This window comes from Sarcophilus harrisii, chromosome 2, assembly GCF_902635505.1.
Source record: "Sarcophilus harrisii chromosome 2, mSarHar1.11, whole genome shotgun sequence".
Taxonomy (NCBI): domain Eukaryota; kingdom Metazoa; phylum Chordata; class Mammalia; order Dasyuromorphia; family Dasyuridae; genus Sarcophilus; species Sarcophilus harrisii.
In genome coordinates, this window is record NC_045427.1 from 347363377 (window position 1) to 347384930 (window position 21554).

At 34.7% G+C, this 21554-nt stretch overlaps 1 protein-coding gene across 1 annotated transcript; it reads left to right on the plus strand.

Moving 5' to 3' along the window:
• Positions 1-1653: 1653 nt before the first annotated feature.
• SKP1 (S-phase kinase associated protein 1) lies at positions 1654-19772 on the plus strand. The gene is made up of 6 exons (XM_003756462.4): positions 1654-1856; positions 6965-7061; positions 11300-11373; positions 14269-14412; positions 14848-14988; positions 17097-19772. Exons 2-6 carry the CDS (start codon positions 6965-6967, stop codon positions 17130-17132), a joined length of 492 nt encoding a protein of 163 aa, XP_003756510.1. The 5' UTR covers positions 1654-1856; the 3' UTR covers positions 17133-19772.
• The last annotated feature ends 1782 nt before the right edge of the window (positions 19773-21554 follow it).

The window sequence follows — 21554 nt, forward strand, 5'->3', positions numbered from 1 at the left end:
CTCCTCCACAGATTGGAGAGAGAGACTATCCTTTGTTCTTGCAGTCTGCTGATAGTATCATGCTTTATATCTAAATCATGAACTCATTTCAACCTTATCTTGATATAAAGGGTGTTGGTCAATGTCTAGTTTCTGCTATACTATTTTCCAATTTTCCCAGAAATTTTTGCCAAATAGTGAGTTCTTATCCCAAAAGCTGGGGTCTTTGGGTTTATCAAACACTGTTATCACTATGGTCATTGATTATTGTGTCTTGTGAACCTAACCTACTCCATTGAATGGTTTTGATGACCATTCCTTTATAATATAGTTTTTAGGTCTGGTACAGCTAGGTCATCTTCATTTGCATTTTATTTTCATTAATTTGTGGACAGCTTTTTCAAGGAGTTTTAACTACTAGTATGGCCAGAACAACGCTGAAGATCAAGTGATGATTTTTTTCAGGACAGGAGAGACATAGGCAGTAGGAAATGAACCACTAGAGAGGGAGATATTGAAGACTGGATTCACTTTTGAGAAGTAAATATTCTAAATGTCTCTGTATTCTTGGTCTAGAAATCCACAGAGATGGGAGATGAAGAGGGTCAGTTGTGTAAGGAATATAGCACCAGCTCGAATTTGGCTAATCAAATTGAATCGTTGAAGGTTAGAATAAAACGGGAAAGGTGGTTTGGAGCCAGGTTGTAAAAAGCTTAATTGTGAAACAGATTTGTCTATGATACTAGTTAAAGTAATAGTTGCTGCAGTTTATTAAAGAAGAGGAATGACGGGATTATCTGTTCTTTAAGAAAATCACTTTGACAACTACATGGAAGGTTGATAGGAGAGGATTTGAGGTATGACTGTCTACTGGATAGTTGAGGCAAGAAGTGAAGGGCCAGAACTGGGGATAGTTGGTTAGAGTGTGGAGGAAGGTAGAATGGGAGAAAATAGACTTGACAAAATTTGGCAGCTGATTGGATGTGTAATAAAGAGGATAAGCTGATAACTAAGGTGGTGCAAACTTGTGGGAACAGAAGAAGGGGGGTGGCCCTGCAAACCAGGCTGCCTGGAAAGGCAGGGATGACCTCTGAAGGAAAAAGGGTGGTCTAGAATAACTTCGGGGGTGGGGGAGGGGAAGAGAAATCCTTACAAGTAAGGAGTTCCAACCCTCTCATTTTACAGATGAGGAAACTGAGACCCTGGACTTGTTCAGATTCACATAGGACGGAACAAAAATTTGTATTCGAGCACTAAAATCCAAGCATTTGCATCCCAGTTTCCTTCTAATCTTCCAAGTAATTAAATTCCTTAAAATAAAACGACCTGCAGCTCCGTTCTTCACTGGGTCAATCACTGAGTATAAAATAATCGCTCTAAATTATTTTCTCGTCATCAACAAACACACACTCAATACGCGCAACAAATTTCGCAAGATCTGGAGCATTCTGCTTAAGACAGCTTCTGCCTGAAGGACCCCTTCCCCAGGTTCAGGAGCTTCAACAGACTCTCCGGCCTGAGACTCCAAGCCGCCCCACTCTAAGGAAAGGTGGAAATGAATAAATAACGTCTCCAGGACGTTAGGGAGAAGGAGGCTAGATAAGGCGCCTTCCTCTCTTGTTGGTGTTTGTTTGTTCGCCATTCAGGCAATGTCCACGGACGTCTCACTGTGCTCTGTGACGTCACCAGGCCCGGGGTCCTTGGCACTACTCGTTTCTCTCCCCTTATAAAGGCCGCTGCCACTGGCGCTGCTTCTGTAGTGGTCTTGGTGCTCCGTGCTGCCTTGGGGCCTTTCCTCCCTCGTCGCCTGCCCCTTAGCCCACCGGCCTTCTCGGCTCCGCCAGCTAGCCCGCCGGGGTCCCCGGGGATCCGGAACCGTAAGTGGCCTTGGCGTTCAGGAAGGCAGGGTGGAGGAGGAGCGGCTGGGCGGCGTCCCGCTTACTGCTGTGTGGCGGTGGCCTAGGCCTCGCCTGCCCCCTTCGGAGCTCGGCAAGCCCCCCATCCCTTGCGCATCCTCTTTACGTTTCCGTTCCTGAGAGGAGACGGGGGCGCGACTTGTTTCCCTCCCTTACCCTAGGCCGCTCGAGCTCCGACGTTGGCTACGCACGCCACAGGCCTGCCTGCGTAAGGCGCCCTGACTCGGTTTGCCTGTGTACCTGCTGCCGGGGTCCCGTGAGGCCCGCTCGCAGTCCACGGCCCTATCACGGTTTTGCGAGGGTCCGCCTTCCTCCCTGCCCGCTAAGTGGGAGTCTAAGCTGGTACTCCGCTTTACTCTGCGTGCGACCCTCCCCCCTCCTCCGGGGTGCGTCTACACCTCCCTTTATGCTGAGTCCGAGCTAGTTCTCTTCCTTCTCTGTGGTGCGGCACCGACTGTGCCCCTTCCAATAAATATAACCCTCCTTTTCTCTCAGGGAGAGGAATATTTAGCCGATCATCACCTTGTACTCTATTGTGTGAAGTGGGAGCTGAGTAATCCAGACCGTGTAAGAGGAGGGGAGTTGTTTTTTTTTTTTTTTGGGGGGGGGAATAGTAGGGGATACACTCATTTCTATCTGTTAAAGCTTTCGACGTTCTCATTAATCTGTTATGGAGAAAGGTTTATTTTAACCTTTTCCTTTCGAAAAATATTCACGTTGGTAGCGTAAGAGCGTCCTGTATTTTGAAAACATTGATGCATTTTGTTTGCTTTTGCTGCAAAAACTATATAATGCAATATGACTGCGCTATCTAGTTCTCGAGTTCTCGAGAACTGCTTCTTGGAGCTGGCTCTTACGTGGTCGGTGACATAGAGTTTGTCGTTTTTCTTGGGCGTATTTTAGCTTTTGGAACTTTGCTTTAGATCACCTCGTTACTTGGGGAGGGCAATGAGGCAGCAACTGCAAGAGAGCCCGTAGGTGGTGGGAGTGAGGGTAGGGGGGTGAATTGTTGACATTGGTTGTCCCAAGGCAGCATAGCTTTTGCCAAGTTTAGTTGATGGACCGGAGAGTTCCTTCAAAATATAGGAAGGAACTCTGCAGTGCATCTAAGCTGATTAAACATTAAAAACTTATGTTTTCAGGAGCTGTTTGATGATAAATTGTCATTGAAAGACATGGTAAATAAGCTAGTGGAAAATATTCTTTTTGTATTTGATTAGAATTGCAAGACAAGTGAAAACTTAAAAAAAAAAAAAAACTTTTCCAATAGTCAAAATTTTTCTTTTTAATGAAGCTTATGAACAGTTTTGCCTTAAATTTTGCAGAGTTGAGTCCCATTTTTCAATTTTAATGCAAGTGTTAGAAATATTAAGATTTTTAGACATTTCCTTAATGTTAGTAATGGAGTGCATTAACAATGGAAAGGAAAGAAATGAATAAAACAAAGTTTTGCTTTCATGATCTGTCTGATAAATTGCCATTGAAAAATGGTAAAGAAGCTAGTGGAAAATATTCCTTCTATATTTGATTGGAATGGTAAGACTTAAATGCAAACTGGTTTTAATAAAACTTATGAACAGGATTGGCCTAAATTTTGCAGAGTTGAGTCCCATTTTGCAATTGAAATTGCAAGTGTTAGAACATCTTCTTAATCTTAGTAATGGACCTGCATTAACCTGTTTAATCAGGAAAGGAATAAATAAAACATAATATTTTTAAAATTTATTAGTTTGTGGTTAACATTAGGTGGCAAGTTTTCAGAGCAGAGCCATTCATATGTTTTGAAAAAGAGGGGTTTTTTAAATTTATTTTTTTTGGCAGGTAGAGGTGTATGTGCAATTTGGAGATGTTCCTTTCCTAACCTAATTACTAAATTGCTTTGAATTCTAAATTAAACATATCCTTTCAGTATTACTTTAAGATCTTATAGATCCCAGAAACCAGATATGTTTGAAATTTATGACAAAGCAAATTTTGCTAATTTTTTTTATTTTTGGATCAACATGGGAACTTACATGTCAGATTTATTGTGCATAGTCCTTGAGCTAAATTCTTAATGTCACTTATATATGCAAAACTATTAGCTTATCTAGATTTTGACCCCCTTTGGGGCAGGCAGCTTTTCTGAAATAGCCTTGTTTATTAAGCCAAATGCCTGTTGTCTTGGGTATGGAGTCTATGTAATCTTGAAGTTGTTGGTATTTGTAAATCATCTGCAGTGAAACTGGGCTCACTTCCATTGGGCAGGGCTGGTTGCAGTCAATTTGGTATACAATACTCCTTGATGTGAAGATAAGAAAGACAGCTTTTCTAAATTGAATTGATGTCTTCAAATATTTACTTTTAAGACCAAGGATGAAATCTCTTCAAAAAGTTTTTTTTTTTTTTAAATTATAGCTTTTTATTTAGTAGTTATATACATGGGTAATTTTATAGCATTGACAATTGCCAAACCTTTTGCTCCAATTTTTCCCCACCCTCCCCCAGATGGCAGGTTGACCAATACATGTTAAATATGTTAAAGTATAAATTAAATACAAAATAATAAGTATACATGTCCAAACAGTTATTTTGCTGTACAAAAAGAATCGCACTCTGAAGTAGTGTATCTCATTGCTGAAGAGATGTCCAGGTCCATTAGAATTGATCATCATATAGTATTGTTGTTGAAGTATATAATAATCTCCTGGTCCTGCTCATTTCACTCAGCATCAGTTCATGTAAGTCTCTCCAGGCCTTTCTGAAATCATCCTGCTGATCATTTCTTACAGTACAATAATATTCATATATTACAATTTATTCAGCCATTCTCCAATTGATGGGCATCCACTCAGTTTCCAGTTTCTGACCACTACAAAGAGGGCTGCCACAAACATTTTGGCACATACAGGTCCCTTTCCCTTCTTTAGTATCTCTTTGGGGTATAAGCCCAGTAGTAACACTGCTGGATCAAAGGATATGCACAGTTTGATAACTTTTTTGAGCATAGTTCCAGATTGCTCTCCAGAATGGCTGAATGTATTCACAATTCCACCAACAATGTATTAGTAGTCCCTGTTTTCCCATATCCCCTCCAACATTCCGCATTATTTTTCCCTGTCATTCTAGCCAGTCTGACAGGTGTGTAGTGGTATCTCAGAGTTGTCTTAATTTTTATTTCTCTTATTAATAATGACTTGGAGCGTCTTTTCATATGGCTAGAAATAAAAAGTCTTTTTTCTATGAAAATATATTGTGTTACTATCTGCCTGTTGCTTAAAAAATTTTTTTATCACTGCATTAACATTGTAGAGGAACTGGGTCATCAATTCCCATCTTTCATTTTCAACTCCAGCATTCATTTTTAGAGCTTACTTTACCCCAGTTTCAATAGCTATAATTTTTTTTTCCAATTGTAAGATGTGTACAGTGCATTTAATAAAGTTTTTAATATACATTTTTATAAATGGCTTTTTTTCAAAATACATACAAAGATAGCTTTCATTATTCACCCTTGCAAAGACAACAAGTTGTTCAATAGAGGTTAAACATGTGCAATTTTTCTAAACAAACATATTTCCACATTTATCATGCTGCACAAGAAAGATCAGTTCAAAAGTGAAAAAAATGAGAAAAATACAAGCAAACAACAACAAAAAAAGGTGAAAATGCTATTGTGAATCCACAACAATATACATTTTAAATTTTGTGCACAGATCATTTTCATTTAGTTCAAAGCTTCACATATACTTAAACAATTTTTTTTTTTCTAATTTAAAGCTAGAATCTTTTTCAGAGAATGAATCCCAGAATAAGTTTTGGATACGAACCTTGTGTAAAAGAGTAGGCAGAACCAAAACACACACTAATGTAAATTAACACTAAAATGCATTTAATTGAGATTAACTCAGAGTGGCATCTTGTGTACAAGGAATATGCAGCAATTAAGCCAGTGTAAATGAATGAGGGTTCATTGGAGGAGATTTAATTGGAAAGTAGGAAAGGATCAGGTTATGAAGAGCTTTAGAAATCTGAGGATTTGATTATTTCATGGAAATTAATAGGGAGTTACTAAATTTTAATTGGAGGTTGGTTTGAGGAGAGGTGTAGGGGTAGTTGGTATAATCAGACCTAAAATTAGCTGTTTTCCTTTGCTTATAAGGGAAGGAGTTGCAATTGTTGGAGGAGGAAAGAATTTTGGGGAAATAAAACAAAAAATAAGAGTTCTAGTAATGTTCATACATTGGCTAAGGTATGCACAAAGTATATTTGAAGAGCATGTGTTTGTATGTGTGTATAGAATAAAATTTTAAGATGATGATTTTGCTCAAGGACCAAGTCTTTCTCAGAAGTAATAATGTCATAAGCATAAATTCTTTGCTTACATGTCCTATACTTGACTACTGTTTTTTTTTTTTTTGGGGGGGGGTCTTTGATAACAAACTTGTTTTGTGGAGCTAACTAAAAGTTCCTTGGAAATAAGGTTATTTTAAAATTCAAAGTGATCTCAAATACCTCAGTTTCTCATGTGAAAAAACTGCACCTGCTTGCTAAAATTGCTGTTTTGTTAAAGTCTGTATTGTTAAAATATAAAGTTAAAACAAATTAAAGTTAAAGGTGAAATATAAACTGCTACAAAACTATCATCCTCATTTTGTACCCTTAGCTTCTTCATTCAGGTGTGTGGTAGTACTACACTAGGGCATATGTTAAATGACTATATAACCTATTTTCATTGAATAGGACTCGTGGGAACCTAGAAGTTTTTCTGGAATTTTTTCCACTGATGAGGTTAGGTGTGGTAATTTGGTGGTAGTAGAGATTCAAAAAGCATCTTGAAAAGAGCATATTCACAGATGTTCAGTTCACTAAGAAGAGTTGTCTAAAGGTTGACATGCTACCTAATTAGAAATAGTTTATAAATGTGGGTTTTTTTTTTTTTTTTTTTTTTTTTTGAGTCTAATAGCTTAGGAGCCTAACAATTGTCTTACAATGAATTTTAAGTCATTTTTTTAAATGGGTGATGATGGTTGTAGTAATCCTATGCTCTGGAATTTTTCTCACCATTATGAATAATTTATGTGTTTTAGATGCCTTCAATTAAGTTGCAGAGCTCTGATGGAGAGATATTTGAAGTTGATGTTGAAATTGCAAAACAGTCTGTAACTATCAAGACCATGTTGGAAGGTAAGACGTATTTTTACTTTTCCATCTTGAAATTGGATGGAGAAGACAATATTAGCAGAAAGAAAAGTGGTAATCAGAATATTGAATTGAGTGCCAGTAGTCCGTGTTCATATGCTGTCTTGTGAACACTATCTTTGTTACCACGGATAAGTTGCTTCTCTTGTGTCTATAAAACAGAAAACATAATTTAAATTATGATTTCCATCTGTAAAATGGAAATCAGGCAAATTTTGTGCTTGGTATCAGCTTTATTTAGACTTCTATGAAATATCAAAGAAGAGAGTTTTTAAGAATTAATTATATAATATAAAAGTGTTTTCAAGCACCTTTTACGTGTATTAGAATGGAAAAGCAGGGGATTAAAAAGACAAGAGTGAAAGTGAAACTATTTCCTGTCATTTAGGAGTTTATAACTGATGATACAGAAAACATTAGGGTTATGAGGGGATATAAGGGGAAGACAGTAAGTAAGTAGGCTGGCAGGAAAAGTAAACAAAAACCTTTTTTTTCCTTTTTTTTTTATTTAATAGCCTTTTATTTACAGGTTATATGTATGGGTAACTTTACAGCATTGACAATTGCCAAACCTCTTGTTCCAGTTTTTCCCCTCTTTCCTCCTACCCCCTCCCCCAGATGGCAGGATGACCAGTAGATGTTAAATATATTAAAATATAAATTAGATACACAATAAGTATACATGACCAAACAGTTATTTTGCTGTACAAAAAGAATCGGACTCTGAAATATTGTACAATTAGCCTGTGAAGGAAATCCAAAATGCAGGTGGGCAAAAATATAGGGATTGGGAATTTAATGTAATGGTTTTTAGTCATCTCCCAGAGTTAATTTTGCTGGGCGTAGCTGGTTCAGTTCATTACTGCTCCATTGGAAATGATTTGGTTGATCTCATTGCTGAGGATGGCCAAGTCCATCAGAATTGGTCATCATATAGTATTGTTGTTGAGGGTATATAATGGTCTCTTGGCCCTGCTCGTTTCACTTAGCATCAGTTTGTGTAAGTCTCTCCAGGCCTTTCTGAAATCATCCTGTTGGTCATTTCTTACAGAACAATAATATTCCATAATATTAATATACCACAATTTATTCAGCCATTCTCCAATTGATAGGCATCCATTGAGTTGGACTTTTAAAAGAAAATCGGGGTATTAGGAGTCAAGGGTTGGACTAGTAGAAGAATGTAGGTTTAATTTCAAGATTTGCTTTTCAAGAAGATACATAAAAATTAAAAGGGTAGTAATGTCTAATTTTTTAGAAATAAGGTTTTTTGTGTTAAATGTAATTAAGTTCTGAATTCTTGGAAGGATTGATACAACAAAAGCTAATATAAATTAAATTGTCTTACAATGTCATTGTCACTCAGTATTATATTTTAATTAACAGTTTGGGAAGAAAAATAATCTTTAAAGTTCAAGAAATAAAGGATTACTAACCAGTTTCTAGTAGGAAGTGAACTCACTTTTTAAAATTAATCCCTTAACATTCTTTTTTTCCTCTCTTCATCCCAAATCCTCATTTGAATCTAGCAACTGCAGGGAGTTTTGCCAGTTATATATGATTATTCTCCCTTGTTATATTATGGTTATACAGACTCCCCCCCCCCTCCCCCCCCTTAAGAAGCTCTTGGGAACCTTTGAATTCCCCATCATAACATCTCTTTGTTCTGCTGTGCCTTGGACACTTTTAACATGTGCAAAAATAATTATTAAGCCAAATTTTGAGTATTGTAATTAATTTAGTAGTGTTATGTCAATGTTTAATTTTTTGCTGTAGTGTGAAAAGTCAGCAAATTAGTTATATGGGCTTCATTGAGTTTTAGGAGAATAATAAACAAATACTTTAAAATTTGTTTTGTTGCCTGAATGGTTGCTTTGGTAGAGAATAAAAGCATTCCTTGGTTTCATCTTAGTTATTGTGTGGAACACTTTTAATAAAGTCTTTTTTATGCTGCTCTGGAATAGCTTTTGCCAATGTAAAAGAATATCTTTTTAAACTTCTTTTTCTTTGACATCCAGTTACTGAAGTGAATAAACCAATTTAGTCAGGACTTAGCAACAATCAGATTGTTCTGTTCTCTTGACAGAATTCTTTAAGAATTAGAGATGACTTGTTTTATCTTAGTTTTATATTAATGAATTAGGGTGGAATTTAGATGTTTGAGGATTGCCATTCTGTGAAATTAAAGATTTATCATTTCTTTCCTTAGTCAAACTTTGTACTTAATCAGAATCACTTAGAACAATCAGAGAAAATCTTGGCATATATATTTGGAGTGATCAAATTCATTTTTAAGGTGTGATAGCTAAGAGTATTCAGATAACTTTAAAGTTCTTGAAATTAAATAGCTTAAAAGAACTATTCTGTCACTTGAGGGTTCTTTTTTTTTTTTTTTTTTTTTAAACTGTCTATGGTTTCAAAGCACTAATTTTGGACAATGCAAATTCTTGTGTTTCAACATTAGAACAGTAATTCTGGACCACTGTAATTACCCAAGTAAATAAATATCAGTTTATAAATATACTGTCAAAAAAAGTGGTTTAAAAAAAAAGTTTTAAAACAGGTGGCTCTTTGTTGATGTTTGTATATTCAGCTTTTTTCCTGATCTAAAGGGAATTTATTGCTTGTCTCATCCTTTTAATTTTTGTTGAATAAACAGCTTTAAAAACTCTTTATGACCTTGCTATGAACATAAAAAGGAATGAAACTTTTTAAAATTTAGAATTAATTGAGAATTCTGACATCATAACTATGATAAATAAAGTTATTTGCTTCTAATTTGGATACTACTGCTTTTGGGAAATATGCTAAGTATACCAGAGTTTTTGTGTTCAAGTAAGAAAAATAACTAGTTGGCTTATTGTAAGAATTTGTTGTAGAACATCTTATATATAAAAATTGTCCTTTTTTTTAAACAGCACATTTCTCATTTTTATTTTAATATTCAAGATATTCACAGATGGAGGATTATATTCTGGAACATCTCCATGGCAGACAGTACCAAAGCATTAGACATACCACAATGGTTGACTAACTGATTTTAGTTACCAGAATTATATATATATATATATATAATTGTGAGTTTTTACCCTCAGAGGTAGCATTCTCATCAAATTTTATCCAAATAATTTTTTGGTTTTGAGTGTTTTTACTGGCCTCATTTCCATTTCCATTAGAAGAAATACTTGAGAAGGGAATACATGATGGTACAGGTATATACACAAAATGCATTTACATTTTCCATTGATTCCCCCCTGTTGTTCTGTTGTCATTTAACAGATATAAATCATCTTGTACACATCAGCGACAAACTATTAGACCAATGTGAATCATTAATGATACTATGTAATATATTCAACCAGCTTATATATGTAGTAAGTCAGTGGACTTAAAGTATTTTATTCAAAGACTTTATTCTGCATCACTAAATTCTAAATGTGTTTTATGAATTATCAATCTACTACACTAATCTATTCAACTCTTAATTCTTTTGAACACTGAATTTTATTAGTACTGGTGATAACTTTAATTTTTATGGGTTCTGTACCAAATATTAAACTATCAAAGATCCATAATACTGCCTAAAAACTAAAACTGACAATGCATTAAGTCACTTGCAGTAAATTAAGTCAGCAAATTAGTTATGCAGTAACTATTTTTATGTAACTAAAGTAACTAAAATTTTTTGGAATTATTCTAGATTGCATGGAACACTACTGAAAACTGCTTACAATTTTATATACTTCTTACATTTTGGAATAAGGTTACAATATTTCTATCCTTCCTCATCATTCAAAATAATTTTCTTCTAATTTTTCTACATATCCTTTTATATAAATACTCCCTTTAAGGCTTATAAAGCTTACTACAAAGCACTTTGCTCACAACCAGACATGAATTATTAGCATCTCCATTTTACAAATGAAAAAACTGATACACAAAGTGGTGACATGTCCACGATCTGTGTTAGAGGTCAAAATTGAATCCAGATTATAGAATCATAGATTTAGATTTCAATAAGACTTGGATCAACCCCCTCATTTTACAAAGGAGAAAGGGATGGACTTTTAAAATGGAAAAATACTTCTGAATCTGAAACTTTGTTTTTCTTAAATATAAAAGAGCACATTAGTTAGTGTTTTGGACATTACAGTTGCTTCTATGAATCTCAAAGAGCAGCTTAAGTTTTGAAAAAATGGAATTTTTATTTTTTATTTTTTTAGATCTGGGAATGGATGATGAAGGGGATGATGATCCAGTTCCTCTACCAAATGTTAATGCAGCAATATTAAAAAAGGTAAAGCCTATTATTCCAAGTAAACTATAATAAGTAGGTTTCTGGTCCTTGAAAAAGACAGCATGATAGGAATTTGGAGCCAGAAATTTATTCAACTCTGCCAACTAATATTTGCATAAGATTGGGGACATTGTTTTATCTTTTGACAACTTTACTTTTTTCATTTGATATGAAGAATTGTAAACTAATATCCTTTGAGGTCTGTTCCTTTCTTGAAGTTATTTTCTGTTGAATTGTCTTTATATATTAACTGGCTCTGTTCCCAAAACACAAATAACTATTAAGTTCTTTGAGGGCAAGAGATAGTTTTGTTTTATCCCTAATGCTTAATTACCAAAAAAAAAAATTGTACTTCTAAAGGATTTTATTATCTTGAGAATGCTCGTTCTGTTAAGCCAGATCACAACCCCTTTCCTCTTCCATGAATTGTCATCCTGTATAAATTCTTGATAAAGTTTGAAATGCAAAGGATCTGCCCAGTTTAGTAATGCAAAGGATCTGCCCAGTTTAGTTTGCTCAAGACCTTCTGTTCTTTTAATACCTTGACATGGTTTCATTTCCATAATAATAAATGTTTCAAAGTATGAATTTGTCATAACACAGGACGGTGTTGTGCATTCATTTGTGTGTATATGTGTATGTAAAATCTCAAACTAGCTAGATTCTTGATAGGGGGAAATTTTAAAAAAAGGATTTTTGCCAAGAACAAAGTCTTCTCGGAAGTAATGACTTGCTTTGGATATATGTATTCTTAACTGCTGATATAAAAATGACTGGTCTTGGAGTTTTGCTAACAGATTTTGGGGAGTTCCGGTTATTGGGAAAAGAATCTTACATTGTGAAAGTAGAATAGTAGTCAAGAGGTTTAGCCTCTGTACTAGCTTGCTACTCCACAATAATAAAGATAAGGGCTTAGTCTGTGTCAGAAATGTAATAGGCACTGACTATGAATACAGTAAATAAAAACAATTCCTAGCAAGGAGCTCACACGATGGGGTGAGGGAGAATGAGGGAGGAGAGGAGTATGTGTGTACACATAATATAAAGAAAAAAATACAGACTAGTTTGGTTTGGGATAGAGTAAATTTTTTGGCTGTGATTGTAAATAGCCAACTCTAGTAAACAGTTGAAATCAGAAAAGGTTTTTATATAGATGATGGTGCTTAAGCTATATCTTGAAGATGGCAATTTTTTTATGACCGGTAAGGAGAGGGGAATGTATTATAGGCAATGGGAGATGGGCCAATACAAAGGCACTGAATGGGAAATGGAATAAGAAAAAAGGCCAGTTTGGATGGATCACAGTGTAGGAAGGGAAGTGGTAGACACTAGTGTGTTAAAAATATTATTTCCATTGATCCTCACAACCATCCTGGGAAGAGATAGAGCTGTTATTCCCATTTTATAGTAGAGAAAACTTTGAAGGAAGACCTAAAGGTTAAGTGACTTGCCCTCAGGGCCACACAGTTTAAGTGCAAGGCATAGTGCTCTATCTCCACTTTGCTCCCTATGGGAATATGTATATTCAATGGGGACAGAAAAATGGTTGGGGCTAATTGAAGGAATTTAAAATTTATATAGAATTTTATATTTGATTTTAGAGGTTATTTTATAGGAAGCCCTTGTGCAGAAGATTTATTGGTTAGGAAAATCTCTTGGCAGCCCTAGTATGGAGGGGAAGGGGATAGATGGAGTTAGGAAGATATCTAAGGAGATCCAAATTTAAGAAATTGTTACTGTATATCTGGGTGATTATAACTAATATGATAGGACTTTGTAGGCCTTTTCTCTGTGGAAATGGATGAGATTAGAGATTGTGAAGTAGAAATCGCAGGCAAAATTTGGTAACTTATTTGGATATGTGGAGTAAAAAGGGAGACTAAAAAGTGGAAAAATACTGAAGAAACAAATCTTGGGAGACTGGAAGATGTGGTTTTCAAGAAAAAAAAGGAGGAGTAGTTATTTGGGAGCAAGGAAGATTGTTTGACATGTTGAACTTGAAATGTCTATACTTAGATAACCTTTAACCAATTCAGATGGTGACCCAGGTCAGATGCAGTAGTTGGATTGAAAATAAGGTTATCAGAGATACAATAATTATAAAAAAATTATTATTTTCAATTGAATGATGCCAAGTTGGAAATCAGATTGGAAAGAGTTGAGAAGTGAGATAGGCAGCTTTTTTCCCTAGGCTGAGAAAAGGGAGGAAAGCTTCATAGTTTAACAGGCTCTTGGCTAAGGGTGGGAGTGGGGAGTCTAGTTTTGATGTGCAGACAAAAGGGGCTGAACAATATTGAAAACTTTTATTTATAGTATGGCCAAAAAACTTGGTGAGAGTTGTTTTCTTAAAAAGTGATACTTGTTCAAGCCAATACACTTCTATCAGACTCATATTTTTCAACCTTTCTAAATTAGTTGAACCTACCCAATCGTGCAGACTAGACTTCAGGTAAGTAGCCTAATGAGTCTCATAGGAGGGGTTTTCCTCAAGTTCTTTTAAATTTTTTTAAAAACGGAAAACTTTCACACTTTAGTTTGCAGCAACACATGCCATTTTTCAGGTGAATAAGTTTTGTGGCAATTATACTTTGTTATAGGATTTGAGATTTTTATGAGATGACTTGGAAAATTTTTGTTAACAGTATTACAGTAGATTACAGTAAATTACAGATGGAAAATATGTCATTAATCTGGAAAGACTGTAGTCTATTCCATTTTTGCTGGCATCATTGCTGCTTTAAATCTTCAATTAAGACAAGTTTGGTTTCATTTTAATTTTGGAAAAATTGCTTTTTCAGTCATTACTATTAAATGAGCTCTTATTTGATAATTGTTAAATTAAAATACATGAAGCCAATTGGTCTTGCCTCAAACTTTTTGTTCTTTTGTATTTAGGTAATCCAGTGGTGCACCCACCACAAGGATGATCCTCCTCCTCCTGAGGATGATGAGAACAAAGAGAAGCGAACAGATGATATTCCTGTTTGGGACCAAGAATTCCTGAAAGTTGACCAAGGAACCCTTTTTGAACTTATTCTGGTATGTGGGTATTGTTGGGGTTTGTGTTATAGAAAATCACCCATCGTGAGTCCAGGAATCTTTTAGATGGTTAAATTCACATCTATTAAACTTTTGGGGGGTTAACTTTTAGTTTTCTTTGGTCAACACAATAACACTTAATACTAGATCTCATTTTAATTTCAAGTCAGTCAGTAGTTTGTTTAAAATATATATATGACTTAATGGGTTTTTAAAAAATCAATATAGCTCCCTAATTTATTTTTCTTTTTCTGAAGTTAGCTCTAATTAGCTATTGACATTTCATTGTATCTTTAAATTCTAGAAGACAGTGTTTAAAAATTGTAGTTTGATTATGAGGATTATATTTAGGAAAAAAATTTACAAGCTGGAAGACAAATGTTTAAAAATTGTAGTTTGATTTATATTTAAGAAAAAAAAAAATGTCATTTACAGGCTGCAAACTACTTAGACATTAAAGGTTTGCTTGATGTCACATGCAAGACTGTTGCAAATATGATCAAGGGAAAAACTCCAGAAGAGATTCGCAAAACATTCAATATCAAGAATGACTTTACTGAAGAGGAAGAAGCCCAGGTATTTTATAGTTATTAAAAATAAAATAATCTAGTAGTCTCAAGTTGATACACACGTATTATGTATACTATCTCATCTTATGTGTATGTATGGCATGTTATCTATCCATCTCACATTATGCGAGAGACTTTCTGGAAAGTTATAAATTGTGTATATTGTATCAAATTATCATTTATATAAGGCAAATCTTAGCATCATAGATTTAGAGCTGGAAGACTTTGGGGGGAGGAGAAGGGGTCACATAGTACAACTTCATCTTAGCCTTGAGGAAAGTGAGTTAACAGATAATTCTCAAAGTCATACTTTTAAGTGGAAGAGAGGTAGAATTTTAATCTGAACCATTGGATCTCCTTTTTCTACTGTCTTGCTCTTAATGTAGAAGTGATATTTTATACATAATTCAGATTCATAATTTATTAAGTAGCTATTTTAAATTGCTGTTGTGAATACAAGAGAAATATAAAGCATTTGTAAACTTTGAAGCTTGAGCAATATAATTTAAATCTGTTCTATGTTAGATTTTAGAAAATTGGTCATTGGCGTTTTAGTGTTTGTTATCTTTGTTTATCCTTCCTTCATGATAAATTCATTTAAAAACTCCTGTTGTCCCTAAGCATCTTGGAGTTCTTAAATTTTTTGTGCCATGGATTCTTTTGATAGTCTGAAGCCTACAGAGACCCCCTTTACAAAAGATTGATTTAAAAATGTATAAAATAAAAATATGTAAAAATACAAAGGAAACCAGTTATATTGCCATACAGTTATAAAAATATTTTTTAACAATTCATATAATAAAAAATGAAATGTACATTGCCAAGAGTAAAATTTATATCAAAAACATAACTATACAATTTTGAAAGACATAACTAATTTTGTGCAACACAGTGCAGCCATAATTCTAGAGGAACAATGATGATACATAATTGTACTTGAGGTTAGATGGATTAAAATATGCCAAATGAAAATGGGCATCATTGGACATGTTGAATATGAAAATTTGTTTTGCTTGAATATGCAGAGTTTCTTAGAAGAGTTTTGTTTTTTCAATGATGGTAGAGAAGGGGAGAGAAGAATAACTTGTTAAATGAATGCTAAATGTTAAATGAAAAGATAATTAAAAATTTTTTTACAGTACCTTTGATCTAGATGATGAGATAATTTTAAATAGTTATGTAATAATAATTTATCTTGGGGAAAAAAATAGACCCTTCTGGATTGGGTTAATATGGCATGACTTAGCTAGTTGAGTTTTGTAAACTTGTAGGATTTATGAATATAATTTTTCTGGCCATATTTAGTATATTGCACATTATGCTTTTTTAAATAGGATTTACAAATATTTGGCACTTCAGAATTTGCTAGATTACTTTGTTTAGAGTTAATGTTTTTATATATATATAAACATGTAACAAAAAGCATTAAACAATTTGAATATTCTATCCCACTTAAGTTAATTGAAAAGCTATTTTAAATATCTGTGCTCTTTAAGTCATTAATGAAAAAACTAAATAGCATAACTTGTCCAAAATGCTATCTTTGTAACTCTCTAATGACTATTTTGCTTCTTAGATAAACTATATCTTCAGGCTTAGGACTCATCACTATTTGATTCCCACTTAGCTTTCCATTCTTATTTCCTTTTTACTCTTCTGCAGCAGGGGAGAAAAGACTCTTGAGCCAGAATCAAGTTTTTAAAATCCTGACCCTGTCGACCTAAAACCTCACTGCCACACATCCCAGTTTTCCAATTTATAAAAACATCCTTTTAAAAAATTTTTTTTTGCTGAGGCAGTTGTAGTTAAATGACTTGCCCCCCGCCCCCCCCCCCCGGGGGGGGGGGGGTCACATAGGTAGGAAGTGTTAGGTGTCTGAGCTCACATTTGAACTCGGGTCCTCCTGACTTCAGGGCTGGGGCTCTATCCACTGCACCACCTAGCTGCTCCTATAATAAACATCTCAAGAATAAATGAGAAGGAATCATTTCAAGCTTCTAGAAAAAGTTGTTAAATAATCAGGTTACTGGTATCATGGTTTTTGTAGCTGATAGTATTCTTAAATCCTTATTTTTATAAATAAATTTTTTTTTTTTTTTTTTTTTTTAAATTTAGGTACGCAAAGAGAACCAGTGGTGTGAAGAAAAGTGAAGTCTTGTGCCTGTTGACACTGTAACACTGTAAGGATCGTTCCAAATAACTAGTTGCACTGCTCTGTTTATAATTGTTAATATTAGACAAATGCAGCAGCAAATCCGTTGTATTAGCAGGATATCGATCGTTCCCATTGCATGTGTAGTGTTTTTTGAGTCCAGAGTCTAATCCTATGGCTGTTTTAACCAGTATAATCAAAAGTCTTTTTACTTTGGTCTGAATAAAACTGAAACTGTGGGTTCTGTATGGAAAGTGGCACTTTTGGCTTTCCTTTTCTCATTTTGTAAAGCAGTTTGTCCAGTTATTGTCCAGCTTTAAAATTTAGTTTTCTTGCTATCTGACTTGCCCTTTAAGGAACTTTGGCATTGTAAATAAAACCACTTGCAAAAGTTTTCCACACTAGAATTAACAAAGTGTTATCTTTATTCATGAGCTTAAAACAGGCAGAAGGCTTAACTGAGGTAAATGTTTTGAATGATTTTTCTTCATGGATGTTTTTTTTCCAATTCCTCAGAGTGAAAAAGTAGAGAACTACTGGTGTAAATTAAGGCTAGTCCTGCAATATATATAGCAAGCAGGCCTCCTTAAATTGGATGTGTCTGTATTGAATGCTGTCAAACTTGAGTATTTTTTGCTCACTGGGGAGGCCTAGTTACTAACCAGCAAGCAGCTTGTGGTTATTTGGCAGAAATGTGAACTAGATAAAGTTGTTAAGCTTTTCATAATTAAACATGACACTTAACCCAGATGGTGTGGTCATCCTTTTATAATTAGTATTCCCTTGTGGGGGGTGAGGGTAGGGGTAGGGGAATTCTTCTCACTACTTGTTTGTGAAATGAGTTTAATTCAGTGTTTTAAAAACTGATACTCATTGCGAATGTTAAAAAAAAAAAAAATAAACTAATAAAAGGTGATTTCAATTAAGCTATCTCTGATGGAGGATTTTAAAGTGGTGGTTCTCTAATCTTCTTGTGTGTAAAAGGTTATGGGCTAATGGGTCCTGCAAGAAGTATACTTCCTCTGGGTAATGAGAACTACAGAAGGCCACCCATCACTTTCATGACTTACCTAGTTATAAGCCTCTTTTTACCCTTCTCTCACTTTAATGGAAAGGTGCCCAGGGTAAGTATCTAAAGGCCTTTTTTCGTATCAGCTCGGTGACACTGATCACTTTTCTCCTACATAATACAAATTGCTACTTTCCCTTTTCAGGACCCAGAACCTTCCTCCTTAAAGGTAGTTTTCCTTTTATCTCCTCACATTTATCCCTATCTATTTCAGCCTCTCCCTTCCCTGGTAGTCTTTGAAATTCTCCCTGTCCCCTTTTATTGTTGATAGTTTTTTCATCCTTGATCTTTTCTCATGTTTCTCCCATTTCCATGTTAATGGATACTAGGTGTTTTCTCAAAGATAACACATCCTTTGCCTCCCTTTCCCCAACCTCATATAGCACATTATGCTAAGAGGCGGCAGCATAGCATTTATATGCTTCTATCCTCTCCTTGCTTCAGTCAGTAACTGAGCAACTTCTCCTTTGATATAAGTATCAGATTATATCAGTCCATTCAGATTTTTATTGCTTATTAGTTTGCTGGGCTGATAACTTGTTTTCCAACACTTTGATGGATTCAGCCTCTGGTGGCTTAGTTGTCTTCATTCCAACTTTTGCACTTTTCTTTGGTAACATCAATATTCATGTTGATTTGTGTTTGGCAGAATGGCTTATTAGAATTCTTTCCATCTCTACTCAGCCCTGCAATACCTACTCCTCATAGTAGGACCTAGTTTACCTAGGTCTTTTTTAATATGTACTTTCATCAACCTATAACTTAAAAAATTTTCTTTACAAGTGTAGAACTTTATATTTATCATTACTAGATTTTGATTAATCTTTCAATCCTATTTGGACTTAAAAAAATTTTTTTTTTTCCCCTGGGTTTTGTCATGATGAGCATGCCATTTACACTTTTCTTCAAGTCAGTGGTAAAAATATCAGGGGCTGCAAGCATAGAATGATGTTTGAGCTGTTTCCTCAGAGATAACCTCTTTCCAAACTTAACATTGATTTTTAATGTTATTAATGACTGTGGATTGGATTGGATGTGTGTCTCATAAGTAAAATATAACCTTTCCAGTCTCTTTAATCATATTACAACCATTGTAGTGTAACCTTAGTGTCTTAGTTGTTGTTCTTTGAACTTTATACTATTCCCCATTTCCCAAGCCTGTACACAGGCTAAGTTCTCCCTCTTCACCTCTACTTAGTTTGCTTCCAAATTTAACTAAGTGCCAGTTCTTATAATGAAGTCTTTCCTGTCTTGGGCTGTGTAAGAAATTATCTGGGAGATGAGAGCTACAAAGGCCACCACCTCTTTTCCTAGTTACTGTAAAATTCTGTTTCTCTTCTCACACTTTTAATAGAGAATGAACATACAGAGGTCAATATGCTATCCTTCCTTACAAAAACTACTTTGAATTGTTTTGTATATATTCTGTTTATGTTTGTGTCATTCCTATTACAATGTAAGTTTTTTGGATTGATTGTAATGTAGCCCTCAGCGTTTAGGTATAGAGTCTGTTTAGTATTATAGTATTAAGAGCGTAAATAAATGCTTGTTGATGGGATTTGGGAGAAAACCCCCTCAATTTTCATGGTATCTTTTTGATGCAACCAAGCCCAGTAGTTTGTTATAGTAGCTTTCTTTTCTATATGTTCACTAATAATTCCTTTAGTGTTTTTCCGGAATTTGAGTCAGCAAATTTATTAACATATAATTTGTAAACTGGGCTTTTTGCCCTTCTCCAGTCCTGTGGGCATATCTTCTAAAACATCACTGAATGAACATCACTGAATGGTTTAATATGTATGTTGGTCTGGATCAGGTGATTTCACCATGCTTCTTACTATTGCCATGCTTTTAACTCTCTACTAATTGTTTTGTCTATTTCAAATGTCATTCTTACTAATTGTTTTTTCTATCACAAATCTCATTTGTGCCAAAGAAAATAAGAGTGATAAAGTTTAATTCTACCTTTGTTTTAGTATCATATCATCTTCCCTTATTCTTTGTATTATTCCCTCCCCCCCCCAAAAAAAAATGACTAAAATTATTGATTGCAGAGCTCTTGGTCCAGATATTAGAATGATATATTCACTTTTCTCTCCTCCTTTGCATTATCCTAAGATTCTATCTTTGACTTTTTCTTCTTTATAACTCCTGACTTTATGCAGATGATTCAGATCTGAAACTTGATCTGTGATCTCTTCTGCTCTGAAAACATTTCCATTGCTGTTGATCATTTGCACTTTGTTGCTTTTGTAGCCTGATAACTCTGTATAACGTATTCACAACTCATCAATTCCTTCTTTCCGTCCTTGTTTCCCATCCTTCCTAAAGACAGTTCTTCTGTTGACTTTTTCCTTTTGCATTATTTAGTGAAATCTCAGAACTTGTCTAATTCTCTAATTTCTTACAGTCGTTCACTCAATTTCCAATTAAGAATTCAAGCATTTATAATTCCTGCCTTAGATTATCACAATTTCATTCTTTAGAGGTAGAAATTAAGGAAGTTCCTTGTTGAAAGTGATACCTTATCAGAAAGGCATTGAAAAAGGAAGAAAATTTCATTGAACTGGAAACAACTGTGCCTTCTTAAAGTGATGGAAGGAGATGCCTTTGGGTATGGGCTCTGGTAGACAGTCTGGACAGAAAGATTAAACTGAATAGGAAGTCAGTTGCTAAAGGAAGCCAAGGAAAGATTATTTTGGATTAACTATTAAGACAGATAAGGTGATAGTGAAAGCAAGGAGCCTGGATCACTACTGTTCTGGTCTAGGTTATAGACAAGAAAAGGAGTAGTTGTGATTAAGTGAATACTGAAGGAACAGATAGCTAAGGAGAGGGGTTTTCTTTATACTTTCCCTAGATGGATACTATTTAGCAACAATTAAAGTCTAGTCAGTTTACGTAGTTTGTATTACTGTAAGCATTTGCTTTCAAATTTCTTTTGAAGACATGATTAGCACCATTGTGTTACCAACTTCCGTCTTACATTTCCCTTAATTAATACTAGAATGCAGCATCTTTCTAGCATCATCTATTTTTAGGCAAGAACTGGGGGAAAAAAAAGATGAAACAGCTGGTTTTAAATTACATTCCTTCCTACAGTGTACATTTTAGTCAAGCTGAAATACTAGTTTATTTCCTATATTGACCTTCCATCTCCCTGTGTATAAGAATTCCATGTTTAGAATGCTTGTTTATGATGTTCATAATATCATTCTGTAAGCTTTAACTGGGGTGGTTTTTTCTGCTTCTCTGGTTAATGTTGTCTCCCTCCTCAGATGGCCTCATATTCAATTTATTGCACAAAGTAAGTACTTAATAAATACCTTTTGACTCATAGTGGGTTGATTTT

Coding starts and splice junctions, on each gene's coding strand:
- SKP1 (XM_003756462.4), top strand. CDS start 6,965: ATGCCTTCAATTAAGTTGCAGAGCTCTGATGGAGAGATATTTGAAGTT. Junction 11,374..14,268: donor ATGCAGCAATATTAAAAAAG/GTAAAGCCTATT, acceptor TTTTGTATTTAG/GTAATCCAGTGGTGCACCCA. Junction 14,413..14,847: donor CCCTTTTTGAACTTATTCTG/GTATGTGGGTAT, acceptor TGTCATTTACAG/GCTGCAAACTACTTAGACAT.